The 14,683-nt window shown below is 40.8% G+C and overlaps 1 protein-coding gene across 1 annotated transcript; it reads left to right on the top strand.

Annotated features, from left to right (window-relative positions):
- Window positions 1–3,112: 3,112 nt before the first annotated feature.
- On the top strand, window positions 3,113–12,667 carry LOC106810555 (zinc finger protein 830-like). The gene is made up of 9 exons (XM_014813937.1): window positions 3,113–3,251; window positions 6,141–6,240; window positions 6,537–6,660; window positions 7,352–7,388; window positions 7,510–7,673; window positions 8,118–8,242; window positions 9,444–9,521; window positions 11,339–11,415; window positions 12,121–12,667. The coding sequence occupies exons 1-9, from the start codon at window positions 3,121–3,123 to the stop codon at window positions 12,284–12,286; spliced, it is 1,002 nt and encodes a 333-aa protein (XP_014669423.1). The 5' UTR covers window positions 3,113–3,120; the 3' UTR covers window positions 12,287–12,667.
- The last annotated feature ends 2,016 nt before the right edge of the window (window positions 12,668–14,683 follow it).

Here is a 14,683-nt window from a genome sequence, read left to right as displayed (position 1 = left end):
GCTAAATATCCTTTGTGATGATTACAGTACAGCAGTAGTATCATTCGTTTTCAGTTTATATCATAATCCTACTCGTGGACTGTGAGTGCAGAGTGGGTGCAAATCCACTTTAGGCACCTTAGCCTAGGTATCACGAAGTGATGCACACATTTCGGTTCAAGGATAGAGAACATGGGTCCCAATAAAACCAATGTAATTTACATCAATATAAATATAATATTACATCAATATATTAGGTTAGGGTTATGGTTAGGATTAGGGTTAGGATTAGAGTTAGGGTTAGAATTAGGGATAGGGTTAGGTTTAGGCACATTGGTTTTATTGGGACCAATGTTCTCTATCCTTGGGCCCAGATTTCTGTGTATCATCAACTGATGCACATAATTTCTGTATACGAAATTTATTTACTACCAAATTCTTAATGTTTCTATACTCTCTTTCACCTATTAGTATTATTGCCGACAGTTTCCTGTCAATTCCGTCCAAATCCTACGTGCAACCATATACGCTGCCGGCGACATTGCTCTCGCGGCTCCACTGTTGCACGCTTACACTAATATATATAGCAGGTAGGAAAGCGGGATCGCTAAATTCGCTCGACGCTCGCTGGATTTCACACTTTCACAGCACGAATACACATTCAACAGCTGCCATGTTTATTTCTATGTCAAGAACAGTGTTCACTTGTTATAAAATCATACTGTCTCTGTTCGTAACCGAGCTGTGTCACGCGAAATCACACAAACTAACGAAATTCTCGCGTTCGCGAACCTTGGCCCGTAATGTAAATAGCTGTCAGAATCAGGAAACGCCTACCAGCGCTCTTCGTGACCTCATTCTTACGCTGCAACGTTTTTGCAATGTTCAAATGGCGAGGCTTGTACGGGAGTTGGAAAGCAGTGTGCCACCTGCGCCGCCTATAGTCCATAGACTGGCACTTGCTCCCACCTCTCGGCTTAGCTTAGTCTCTCGATGGGTAATCGAGGTGGGAGCGAGTCCCAGTCTATATAGCCCTGATTCTGACAGCCATTTACATTACGGGGCAAAGTTCGCGAACGCGAGAATTTCGTCAGTCTTTGTGTGATTTCGCGTGACACAGCTCGGTTACGAACAGAGACATGCATGTTTTTATAACAAGTGAACACTGTTCTTGACATAGAAACAAAGATATGGCAGCTGTTGGATGTGTATTCGTGCTGTGAAAGTGTGAAATCCAGCGAGCGTCTTGTGGTGCCTCTTCCGGCATGACGACGCCTCCTTGAAAGGACTCCAACATGGGGCCTTTCACCCACTCCTGGTGTAGTAGAATAGTACTTCTCTTCGGGGGTACTTCACTCATTGCCGCGTGCTCTGTGCGCAGATTGAAATCATTGTAATAGTTTGAATGTGGAGCATCTTCCGGCATTATGACACCCCCTGGACAGGACTCCAACACGGGACCTTTCACCCACCCCTGATGTAGTAGAATGGGTTTTCTCTTTGTCGACACTTCACTCCTAGAAGGACCCCTACGTTTACGGCACCTTGGCGTCTTCTTGACAATTTCTTGAATCTCGCCCTCGTCACTATGGTACTCACCCTCCTCTTCCTCTTCTTTTTGTACATCAACTGCGAGTGCTGGCGCTTGTACGATAATTCCAGCTTTCCTCAGGTTTTTCCTGTGTATCTTCCCACTATAGTGTTGCTGGGCATTTCCTGGTGCAGAAAACGGGCAGTTGCAGAGTTTACAGAAACTCATGTCCAGTGGTTCTACACAGCGTGGGTGTGGGGATTCGAGAGGAGCTAACCGCTGAATCGCCTTTGGTTGGGGTACTGAGGCAATATGAACCGAGACGTCAGGTGGTGTCTGAATATGCAACTTGCTGACCTGCTGCTTGTAAGAGTCCATCGCCTCAATTCCCTGCTGTGATATGCTAGTAAGAGGTTCACCATGTCCATCGGCAGCCACCCTACCCCTGTCAAGATCCCCCGCATAGTGTGCACAACCCGAGATGTTGCACTCGCAGGCTTTGCAGTATCGCTCCGGACCTACATCGAGCTGCTGTGGCTCACTGCCACCCTCCGTCGCGGATGAACCCACGTTGCTGTCAGCTTGCGCAAGCTGGGACTGCTGTGCGGTACTGCTGACACACTCAGCATGGCCCGAACTCGCACGATGGAGTGACAGGGCTTCAGAAGATGGACACACCATCGTGCAAACGCTGCAAGTGTGCGTCGGAGGAGCGCTTGATGAAGTTCCATTCAGTGCCTGCAGATGCTGCTCTCTCTTCTTGTGCACTTTGCTCATAAAGTGCTGCTTTGCTGGAGCTTGCCCGGAAAAAGATTTCTTACAAATGACACATTCCAGAGGGAGCAAACACCCGACAGTATTAGTTGCAGGCTGGCTGCTCGATGGCACATCGCTACATTCTCGGGTTGTTGAATCTGCTCCTGGCGCATGCTGCCCTGCTCTCGACGCTGAACCATCAACCTGTAGTAATCAATAAAGAAACTAAAGCTAAGAACTAAGGTATAATTTCTATAAAACACTGAAACAGAGGTATTGGCTGTTGCATTTTTCAGATAAATCCAGAAAATAAACCTGACGCATTACCATCAGCGTTATTTCTGTATGTATTCCTGTAGTGTATAAATAGGCTCTACTAGTACTAGTCGTTCAAGAACCACATTGCATGATATAACAGTTTATTACAGTTTGAGTTTGCCAAAAAGTTGGGATAGTATTACTATTAGTATTACTACTCCTACTAGTATTAGTATAGCAATACTAATAGTTACTATTAGTATTAGTATTACTTAGTATTAAACTATTATTACTAATATTATTAGTATTATTAATATTACTAATTAGTAACACTTTTGTTCTCCATACCACAGCCTTCTTTCTATGTTTCTCACTACTGATGTGTTCCTCATAGGGCGTTGGTCCTGTAAAAACTCTTGCACATGCTCACATGAAAAACATTTTTTATATACAAGGTATCTAAAACTGGAATAAATATTATTGGCAAATTTAGCTATATTTTAGCTACTTTGTGGGAATCTTGTAAGTCGTGTTTACAAACACGTGAACATATTCACCGGTAGATGGCAGGCAGAGGTGTTGCGGGATTTGCAAAAATGTCTGCGTCCACGAAAAAGAACCAGCCAAATGTAGTTAAATTAGATCAGAGTGAATTACGACGGCTTATGAAATCAAAACTCACTAATGGACAATCTAAAAAGAAAGGGGTTGATTCCCCCCATGCTAAATATCCTTTGTGATGATTACAATACAGCAGTAGTATCATTCGTTTTCAGTTTATATCATAATCGCTACCGCGTGGACTGTGAGTGAGTGTCACTGTGACTGTGGCTGATCAAGGAGCTAAATGTGGCTCATAGACATAGGGTCTATTAGACCGAATAATTCTGTCCCATATAACCTTTTTTATATTTTGGTGAGGGTTATATTGGGGTATATAACCCTCACCAAAATAACCCATTTGGGTAAATAACCATGTTGGGTAATTTGGGTAAAATAACCATTGGGGTAAAACCCTCACCAAAATATAAAAAGGTTATATGGGACAGAATTATCGGTCTAAGGGTCTATGTCCCCCAGGGTACTGCCGGAACGTACCCTGGGGTACGCGTCCGGTTATACCAGAACGTTACCCTGCATGGTCACTATTTGATATGGTTAGCGTAGGATTAGGTTAGGGAGTAGGCGTAGGCGACTCCCTAGACTTCAGTAGTGGAGTAGGCTAGGTACGGTCCGGCATATAATATAGTACCAGGGTACGTTCCGGTATACCGCGACCCGTACCCAGGGTACGTTCCGGCAGTACCCCCCGGCGACATAGACCCTATCAGCGTGACTGTGTGAGTGTGAAGATTCATTCAGTCTAGCCTAGGGCCAGAGTCCCTTTATAAAGTTATTAGAGATTCTTTATAAAAACTATCTAGGCCTACCGTTTCCCACAGGCACTTGAAGCGTTTCAATAAAATATAATGCTAACTAAATACGAAATCTATTACGACTCAAATTCTTAATGTTTCTATACTCTCTTTCACCTATTATTGCCGACAGTTTCCTGTCAATTCGTCCAAATCCTACGTGAACCATATACGCTGCCGCGCAACATTGCTCTCGTGGCCTCACTGTTGCACGCTTACACTAATATATATAGCAGGTAGGAAAGCGGATCCCTAAATTCGCTCGACGCCTCGCTGGATTTCACACTTTCACAGCACGAAATACACATCCAACAGCTGCCATCGTTGACCGCATGACAAGCTAAATTTCGTGCAGAAGTGGTATGACTTGAATGTTATACTAGTAAATTAGTTGGGTAAATAGATTAATTTAGAATTTTCACAAAATAATTTCACACCTATGCACAAATTGCAGAAAGTTTTCCACCATCAAGCCGGTGTGAGTTTGGGGGATGATCTAAAGCTGTTGGCTACAAGAAAGGATGGCTGAAATATCTCTTGAATTTAATTGTTATAATTTAATTATACATCAACGCTACGAAATGAACGGCGCCATTGACCGTGCTGCCCACCCTGAAAAAGTTGCGCATTTCGCAATATATTTTGCACGTTACAGACCGAGGCTAATCACAAGGTGCAATTATATTTATAACTAAATGCTATTTAACCGAACGATGTTTATTTTAGGACAAATTTATCCATAAATATACTGAAAACGTCGTTATAAGACATTACAATCCTTTTGCTTTTAAATTAAAATAAATAAGAAACACCCTCGGTCTGTAGCCCTTGGCTAAAAAGTCATTTTGCGCAACTTTTCAGATCGTGCGCTTTGAGTGGCGCCACCGTCGCTGTAATAAAAATGTAGTCGTCAGTTTTAAAACATAAAAAAAAAATGTCTAATGGTGATTGAACCATGAAACTTTTTATGTAGCGTAATTTTAACCTAAATTAACTGAAAATAACCCTAGAACTTAGAGTAAAGGATCCCTTTAAGTTATTGCATAAAAATACTAAGTTAAAACATTTTTGATCAAACTATTTTTCTCTACAATGAGTTCCCTCCATCTCTGCAAGTTTCCTCCACACAACCCTATATTTACATTTGATCACATCACATCTGGCTGCAATAGTTGGTTAGCATGTCTACTATTCAATGTGAATGATGTGAGTTCTTATTAAGAATATTCCATATGATTTTCAGTTATTCAGGGCAAAGGTAGAGTTCTTCTTCTGTAACAATTGCTTTTGAACTTCTTTGCAAGGCACTGCCATAGGCTTACCATGATTTAAATAATGTCTGCAAAACCTCTGAAGCCTGGCTTAAGTTATCTTGTTGGGCTAGTACTGATTTTAGCTTTAACTGTGTAGTCCTTCGCTCCTACTGTAGGGCTTCATGAACAACAGTGCTGAAAAATTGCATTGAACCTTTGCAGTCTGACAGGCTAACTGTTGTCCACCTGCACACTAGTGCTGTCGCTATTTAAATCAGACATGGCTGCATATTTGTGTTTTTGGTTCTGCTGCGTTCAAGAAATGGCTCAATCTGCCCAAATTATGGTGAGTTGAGTTTGTTTTGAGGACAGCAGGCAAAATTTAGGATATTTAGCTTGCTGGCTAGCGCATGTTTTGTTGTTTTATCACGGGCTATGTACAGTTTAGCGATCTCTGCTGCAGAATCAATGCCGTTTCTCAACACCATTGTTTGTAGAAACCTTTATAGTGGGACCAAGGGATGCTACAAGAGTAAAGCTGGGATAGTACTACTCTATCTACCCATTGAGCTCTTCTCTCTGCAACATGGCTATGTGTGATTTTATCAGGGAACCTGGTGAGAGTGTGCTGCTGCAGAGTTCGGCTCACTAGCACTGCCTCCATTTCAATTTAGATATGGCTGAAATAGGTCTACATATCTGTTTACTTCTTTTCTCCATCATAGCTGTTTGTGTGTGGCAGAGCAAAGAGCTACACATGTGGTTAGTGCAATGGCTGCAATTGTCACTCGTCGGATCTTTTTCAAGCGATCGTTTTTGGGAGCAAATATTTTTACAGTACCTTTGTGTCATACTTTTGTGTCATATATTGTGTCATACTTTTAATTCATCATTAAAATAAGTATGTAAAATAAATTGTCATGTGGTTTATTTCTTAACCCATAACACATATAATAGTTTGGGGCAGTTATACTGCACGATTTGCTCTACACAAGTAAAGACCGACTTGTTGTGGCCAGCCCATGTGAATGGCAGAACACATAAACAGGTAAATTTTCATGGTTACCGAAAACATCCATAATAGAGGTTTTCATATAGGTGCTACTTTTTCCATGTAACCAGTGAATGTTGTAATTGCATGCTCTCATCAACTGCATGGCTATATTATAGCTAATTATTTAATAGTTTATTGTAATATGATAAATGTAAGTGACAAGTGTATATATTCCATAAAAGTGGAAATTTTACATTCGAACCATTGTTGCTATAACTGCAGGGGATTATTCTCTTTTTTTTACATAACACAAAATGTTTATTGTTACACAAAATCATTTATATTTTTAGCATATCATTGGCCTAAATAGAAAAGCTGAGCCAGCAAAATTAGCTTCACAGTCACCACAGTCTGGTTTAAAACGAAAAAGCAATGACAAATATGAAACAGCAGTGTCAGAAAAGAAACAAAAAGGTAAGTAATGGCCCTCTGTCACCCTTAAATGATTTACTCTTTAGCATCACAATCGAGTAATTAAAATTAACATAATTATCAAATAATGTAATTGAGAATTAATGCTCTTTTTATCGGTTATAATGAACTGCGCATGATGTCTGTATCAAATGTATTTAGTAAGTCTGTATGTAGGTGTAACTTTTGTGAACACACAGTTGCAATAAAATAAATAAGCATAAGAATCCCAATATAGCCTTGAGCTGAGCACAAATTGATGAACAAGAAAAGCTGTACTTATTTTCCAGCCAGACAGCTAGTCGTTCTGTAAAGCAGTTAAAGTGATTATGTCACCGTAAATAGTAAAAATAAAAAAAATATTTCCACTTTTTCACAAAAGATAAGTAATTCTGTTTACTTTTTATGGTTAAATTGCTGCATTATACTTCCTGTTTTACTATATTGTTCGATGTGAACATACACTCGTGACTCATACATAGCCCATAGCAAGCAATTAATGTTGGGGAAAATTAATGTCAAATCGTCCAGGTTTTTTGGATTTTTAACTAGTTGAGAAACAATCTTATCGGGTAAGAATTTGACGATACGTTTAGTCCCGTTAGTTCTTACTTTTCATGTAAAAAAATGGCAATTTACCATAGAAAATTCGTGACGTAGTCAATTTAACTGGTATTATATCGTTTGGCTTTAGGATTTGTGACACCAGAAGGAAAATCTAATGAAACTGGGTGAGTAATATTTCAGCAAACATCATTATTACTTTGCAAAACGGTCTTGGCTCGAGATATGTCATTTTATGAAGAGAGCACCAGAGTGTCATCATCTGGTATGCAACTATTTGCTTTTCAGGTTGCCAGCAGATTTTTTTGACTCTGGGAAAGCAGCGCCATCTACCAGCCTGCTAGGCATGTACTCGTCGCCATCATCAGAGGATGAAGATGAAACACCTCCTCAGACATCACGAAGCTCTGTCATTAGTGGAGGTGGTGATGCCAGGTCACACTTGCCATCAGGTATCATACACGCTCATGTGCATTTAGTTGTTAAATAGAAACTATATTAACTATATTAGGTGATAACTTGTTTAAGTTATATCGAATTATCATTTATACTCAGCACTGATACTTGCTGACATGGTCAATTTTTTTAATGCTTGTCATTAAAAATATATCAACTGTTTGGTTATGTTTACATCGTGTATGTGCCCTTGTTACTATGTATAAAATTGCAATAGTAAATTTGTAATGCTGAATGAAGAGTATAATGTTTATTAAATGGGATTTAGTTTTTTCATCCGAAATAACCAAAGTAATTTATTGCGTTTTTAGCAATACCTTCTGGTCGCGGGCAGTATTCCTCGATTAAATTTTCTTTAAAAAGTTTAATTGGCCAAACTGTTGCAGGTTTTTAATGCGATGAATGTCTACCACTCATAGCGCCTGTCCACTGAATTTCAGATGTATCTAATAGTGGGGTAAAAGCTGCCAGTACGGTAGATGATGGCGAAGAGGAAATGACAAAGGTTAAGAGTGCGGAAGACTTACCAGAAGGATTTTTCGACGATCTGAAAATGGATGCTAAAGTATGTGTGAATTTCATCATTGTGCTCATAGCTATGTGTTGTTTGCAGGGTTCAAAATTAATGTAAGGCCAGAGACAAATACTCCCTGATATACTATCAGCTCTGGTTTGCCATACCCTGCCGTCTATGTGACTCCCTGAAATTTCTGCTCTGCCGGTCGATGCCAGAGGAGCGAATTCCCATATTTTTACAGCAAATGTCCCAATAAAATTTAAAAAACGCACACCACAACCATCTCACAATGGGTGATCAAACGTGTGTAATCAGTAGCAGGTGTTACAGATAGCCAGCGCGCAACGTTCTTGGCTCTGTTGTGCACCCACAGTGTGGTGAGCTGCAGTAGTGCAGTAGTGCAGTAGTGTATAGTGATTGTTGGACGAAACGTTTCAGGTTTATGGTTGTATCGTGTCTGTGGTGCGAAGTGATGTCACACATGGACCAATGTTTGCAATGTTGATCAACGTATAGGGGTAGAAACACAGAATGAACATTATTGCATCACTCATCAAAAATTGGTTGATTCCAGGTTACTTCATGTAACCTTTTTTGTATAACTCAGCTTGTCATGATAGTTACAATTAGGATGTCTGTACCCATAATGATTGTGGCATAGCCTCCAAACACTGACAATGTGACAATACGTTTATGACGTAAAGCGACCTATAGCTGCTTTTAAACGTGAGAAAGAACGCCTTTCATGCCATTCTAGTTGGACAAAAATGACACGAAATTTCAGCAATGCCTATTGACATTGCAACTCATTGTTTTGTTTACCGGCAACATTTTGTAAACATTTGACAACATTTTGTTTTGTTGAATCTGAAAGAAATATTCTGCATTGTGTCTGAGGTTTATTGTTAGTTAAATTTTGTGATTGAATCTGCAAAATGTGCACGTACGTGCATTATTTTTATCTTTAGTTTTGAACTTCAGACTGCAAACTCATAATTTTTTTGCGGACTGTAATTTTCTGAGCGTGTGAAGTGTGCTATAGATTATCTGCTCTATATTTCTGATTTCGTACATGGCTGTCAACAAGTTATATATATACTCTACGCAAATACAATTACCACCTAGCTGTCAAGCACAATATTTTATAAGCAGGTATATCATGGGTTTATTAGGACTGAAACCTTAGAAGTCAAATTAGCTGCTGCCAATAACCGCTACTGTAATATGAAAGTGGTGTGGATTTTTGTAGGTTCGCAAGATTGAGTACAAAGACCCTTTGGATGAGGAATGGGAAAAATTTCAGAAGGTGATTACAGAGGAAACACACGTAAGTATTCCTTGGGTAATTAACCCATCATGATTATCTGAGTTTATTGTTATTCTGCACTATAATTTGGTAATATGGTTTTCATGATAATAACATTATGATTAATAATAGTAATAATAATAATAGTAGTGTATTAGTAGAAATTAAAACAATAAAGAATCAAAAGAGCTTAAAATATAAACATAAAGGTCCCTATATTATCTACTACATATAGTATACTATATATATTTAGTATACTACATATAGTATATTATCTTATACTACATTATCAGCCCCAGTAGGATAAATGGGCACATCACTGAGACGACACGTCTTAGAAAACCAATCCTTACATATGTTATTTTAATCAGATAGAGGGCACAGGGCCTTGGTTAAATGGGATATTTACTGCAGAATGAAGGAACGTTGTAACACGGTCCTAAACTTCAAAGCAAACAGACAATTCTCGGCTGTTTAAGGCTCCTTCACACTAGAGCTACGCTCATCACGATCGCCCCACGCTCAAAAAAATTTGCCCGAGCGTGGTGAGCGTGGTTGAGAGCGTGGCCCAATTGGGCCCCAGCCGGGCCCAGCGCCGATACTACGATCTAATTACGTTGATACTACGATCTAAGTGCGTCTTTACCCCGATCTCATTGCGCTCAACAAGCTTTCACCACGCTCAACATCACGCCCGCATCACGCTTGCACTGCACTCACTGCGTCTTTATTGCGACCAATCAGATCGCATTGCGTTCGAACGACGCTTCCACTGCGCCTAAGCAACGCTCACCGTGCCTTAACTGCGCGCCAATCACGCTCTAGTCAGGCAACGACCATATAAATACCGCGCCGCGTTCTAGACATCATTCATTCTGCCGTGCTGTCAAGATTATCAAGATAATTAAGATCAACATTAGCAACTTAAATCAAGATTAACATCAAGATTATTTTCTACTGACACAACTATGCCGCCAAAAGACAAGGAGAGAGGCCGTGGAAGGGGGAAAGGCCGAGCAAAGAATCCAAAGAGGTGCAGGAGTCCGTCATCTCCATCAAGTGTTGCCCTGGAATCAGAGGGTTTGGCAATCAAGTAATTCGAGTTGTCCTTCTACGAGAAACATGGCATGGAGTAGTGTTGCCTCATCCATAGTGGACACTGAACTGGTGGGGTGGCCAGGGTAGCACCCCAATTTATACCCCAAGTTCGCAGGATGTGATCTGAGCGTAACTAACATGTAATGCGTCAATTTTCACGCACCCGACACGCTTGCGATACGATCGTTAAGTTCGTACTACGCTCGAGTCACGTGGGTACTACGCCTTGTACGTCTCTAATACGCACGCACTGCGCTGTCTTTCCGCCACGCTCGCACCACGATTGTTTTGAACATGCTCAAAGTTTGGCCACGCTCTCCATGGTGACTGCACCGCGCTCGATCGCGATCGCAGTATGTCCATATACGTCCATACTGCGTTCTACACGTTTTCACCACGCTCTTAGAGCGTAGTACGAGCGTAGTGAGATCGGGGCTATGGTGTGAAGGGGGTATTAGCAAATTGTGAACGTAATGAGCTCACAAAATTCGCAAAACATTTTTCAGAACTAAACTTGCCATTCCTAGGTGGTGTTCATAGCTGAGACATAACTGTCTGCGCTCTACTGTTCACGTGTGCCTTATACCTGCCCCGATGAGCTACGTATTGTGTGAGGTACAAGTAGGCATGAATGTGCGACTGAAAATGTTTTCGGGACGTTTTTTTTTGTTTCCCGACCTGTCCCAATGAAGCAGGAGACCACTGTAGTAAACTAGACTGTCTTTGTCTTTTGGCGATAGGTTTCAGAAGCAATTGTCGCGGAGGAAGACGAGGTTAGAATAACCGATCGGCAGATTGAGGAGATCGACGAGCAGATGTAAGTAGGATTGCTATCGCTCTATGATACGTAAGACTTGCAGAGGTTCCAAGTTGGGAAAATTCAGGAAAGGGATCACTTGTGATAATGGTCCATCGCCGTTTTTTCGCGGTGCGCAAAAACAGGAAAAAAATTGTGACGGGCTGTGACATGTGTTTGTCACGGCGCACCACCATCTTTTATAAAGTATACATGTAAAATAAAATGAAAATGCAAAAAAAGAAAAGAAAAAAGTTTGACATTTGTAGCATTTTATTGTTTGCTGGAATCAAAGTACATCAACAACCACGGCAAATTTAGTAATTTACTGATGTAAATTTTAAAATATGGCTGAAAAATGTTACGACCGGAACTTTCTGGACTCTTAATGGGGCACCGGGACCAGCATGTCGTACCGGGACGATCCCGGTGAGACCGGGACACTTGGGACGTCTGGACTTACAGTGGCATCCTCACGGTTGCACGCTGGGTTCTCATCAGCTGTCAATTGATCGTGACTGCGTTCTCTCGTAAGCGAGTGCGGCTCCACGAGGAATTTCGCGAATTCTGTCTACGTACGTGCACTCTGCGATCGTTCAAATAAAACGCGTACTATAGAAGGTGAGCGTAGAGTATGGGTTAACGGGAGGATGTGTAGCGGGCCCCTCGTTACACAGCTGCCGCGTTTGCGGTGTGGTCACACGTGCGTCTGGTCGCTTCTTGCAGAGCCGGATGGCAAAAGGTGACGCAGCTGGAGAAGAAACACGAGCAGATCAAGGCCAAGGTAGAAGAGGCACCACCCGTCGGCTCGGGGGCTGCGGGAGAGGAAGAGGACGACGTGGCTGAGGAGGACCTGGATAGCATGCTCGATTGGAAATCTAAAGGCATCTAGATAACAGTAGATCCATACGCGTTACGGAGCTCGTAGAATTTCCCTGATGGTTGTCGGTATTTCATTGACTTCGCGTGGTGGTATTCCAACGTAGTGCATGGCGTTGTAAATAATTGTCAGGCCAAATATATCCATGTGAAGCGTCATTTATTGTAGTAGCTGTTTGCACAAGCATTCAGTTGGTAGTTTACAAACGAAGGTAGTTGGTGTAGTTGAAGGAAGGAACCAGTGTGCTTTATAACGTGTTTCCAGTATACATAATGTATATAGTCAGCGAGACAGAAAAGAATTATTGCAAAATTGATAAATTTATATACTCTGGTATATATACATATATGTATACATGTAGATATGTATATATATTTATATATATATATATATATATATAATATATATATCTATATAAATATATATATATAGAGAGAGAGAGAGAAAAAAAGAGAGAGAGAGAGAGCTTATTTCAATGGGTTACCCGAATACCTATTTATACTAGATAAACATATTCGAGGTTGTATATATTGTTATTATGTACATATTATTTTTTAGGTTTTTCTTGGGTGTATATTGCGTTGAGATATACGTAATAATACTGTAGGCTCTCGATAATACTATATAAAACTTACTTTCTATTATGTACTTTCGTTTCTATATAACAGTTCTAGGTGTTATATTCTGTAGTTCTTAACATACCCTATTTTCTAGAAGAAATTAATACAATAAAGGAACCTGCTTTAGTGAAGGAACAGGATTCTCAAGTGGCCCTGTTACCTACATATATCAGACGGACGCACACGCGCACGCACGCACGCACGCACGTACAATCAGCGGTGAATAAAAACAAGTTTTTTTTTGCAATTCAGTGTGTCCCGCCTAAAACAAACCGTCAACCATAAAGCTTTCTATGCATTTCTGGCGGCTAAATAACCAGCCATTTACGCAGCGGGCACGTTGCAACAATATATGTCTTGATAATTCTGCAACCGCAATAACAATTTTTATCACAATTAACTCGTTTCGTCATCAACTCCGTACAATAGTGGCATGACACGATATCAGCGTTATATATAGTATATGCGTTTCGTATATTAATTTTACAGAGCGTCTCATATGAACACGAAGGTCACATAATCACGGTTTAGGAAGGCTTGATCAGTCGCTAGTTTGCTTGTTTCGGTATTATTAAAATCATTTTTAGATGCGATTCATTCCTTTCGGATGATTTCATTCCCGATTCTTCGCCATCGAAAACAATCTACAAGCGCATTTTTATATGAAAATCGCCGTCGATATCTCTGGTTTACATTCGGGCGTGGATCAAGGCGGGGTACATGTCTGCGGTTGTTGGCATGTGTGTGAGAGCAACTCCTTACCGGGCCGCTCCGCATCTGCTAGTACTTCCCGCGATCTTTGCAGCTTTCAGCAGCCCACTTAGAACCACCCATCGTCAATCACCTATCAGCTGCTATGCTTTTCCTGCTATGGCTTCTGATAGCAAGTCGGATCAACAGCTGGGTAATTAATTTGGATGTGCACGTATACTATAATTTTTACACATTATCAACTTATGCAAGAAAACGTTTACTAAATCGGGTTTCATCTATTATACGTTATTTATTATTCTAGTAATTTTGTCATCATCTAGTTATTATGTATTCTATAGGAGTTTCTGACTGGAAGACTGAATTGTCATTTTGCCCTCCATCACTTCTATTATTAATGGTTATTTTTTATTTATCAGCGTTCGTAATTAGTTTGTTCAACCAATATAATATTTTTAAAAAAGTAATTTTCACAAGTGCAAATTAACTGATTTAATTTAATTTAATTTGATTTAATTGTGCGTCGCTCTTTACATTGGCCATCGCTTGTCACGTGGTCACGAAGACTGATCGGTTCGGGTATTATAACACTCCTAGGAATAAATGCGCAAACTAGCTTTATCATTTGGACATAACTTGGCAATACTGTGTTCGGCAAAGGTTGAGGGTATAAAGGTCAGTTGAATGATAATTAGTAGGCTACGTAGAAACCAATAATTAAGAAGTCAATAAATGTCTGAAGTGTTACAAAGTTTAGGACATCGAGAAAGCTTATCGTCTCTATAGAAGAGACAAAATCAAGAATTTTATTTGTGCGTACGTGTGTGTGCGCGCGTGTGTTTGTGCGTGGGTGTGTGTGTTGGGGGTGGGTGGGTGCGTTCGTGCGTGCGTGCGTGTGTTGGTGCGTATGCATGCGCGTTTGTGTGTGTGGGTGTGTGTGTGCGTGCGCATGCGCGCGCGTGTGTGTGTGTGTGTGTGCGTGCGCATGCGTGTGTGTGTACGTGCGTGTGTGTGTGTACGTGCGTGTGTACGTGCGTGTGTGCGCGCATATGTGTGTTAGGGTGAGAAAGAGAAAGAT

The sequence above is a fragment of the Priapulus caudatus genome, unplaced genomic scaffold, assembly GCF_000485595.1.
Source record: "Priapulus caudatus unplaced genomic scaffold, Priapulus_caudatus-5.0.1 Scaffold452, whole genome shotgun sequence".
Lineage (NCBI taxonomy): Eukaryota > Metazoa > Priapulida > Priapulimorpha > Priapulimorphida > Priapulidae > Priapulus > Priapulus caudatus.
The sequence above is the reverse complement of the archived record's forward strand: the minus strand, read 5'-3'. Positions and strand labels throughout refer to the sequence as shown.

Bases quoted from the DNA above. Each gene is read 5' to 3' on its own strand.
- LOC106810555 (XM_014813937.1), top strand. From the start codon at position 3,121: ATGTCTGCGTCCACGAAAAAGAACCAGCCAAATGTAGTTAAATTAGAT. The intron at 3,252-6,140 runs ATATCCTTTGTG...AACCCATAACAC, and splicing joins GTTGATTCCCCCCATGCTAA to ATATAATAGTTTGGGGCAGT. The intron at 6,661-7,351 runs GTAAGTAATGGC...GTTTGGCTTTAG, and splicing joins GTCAGAAAAGAAACAAAAAG to GATTTGTGACACCAGAAGGA.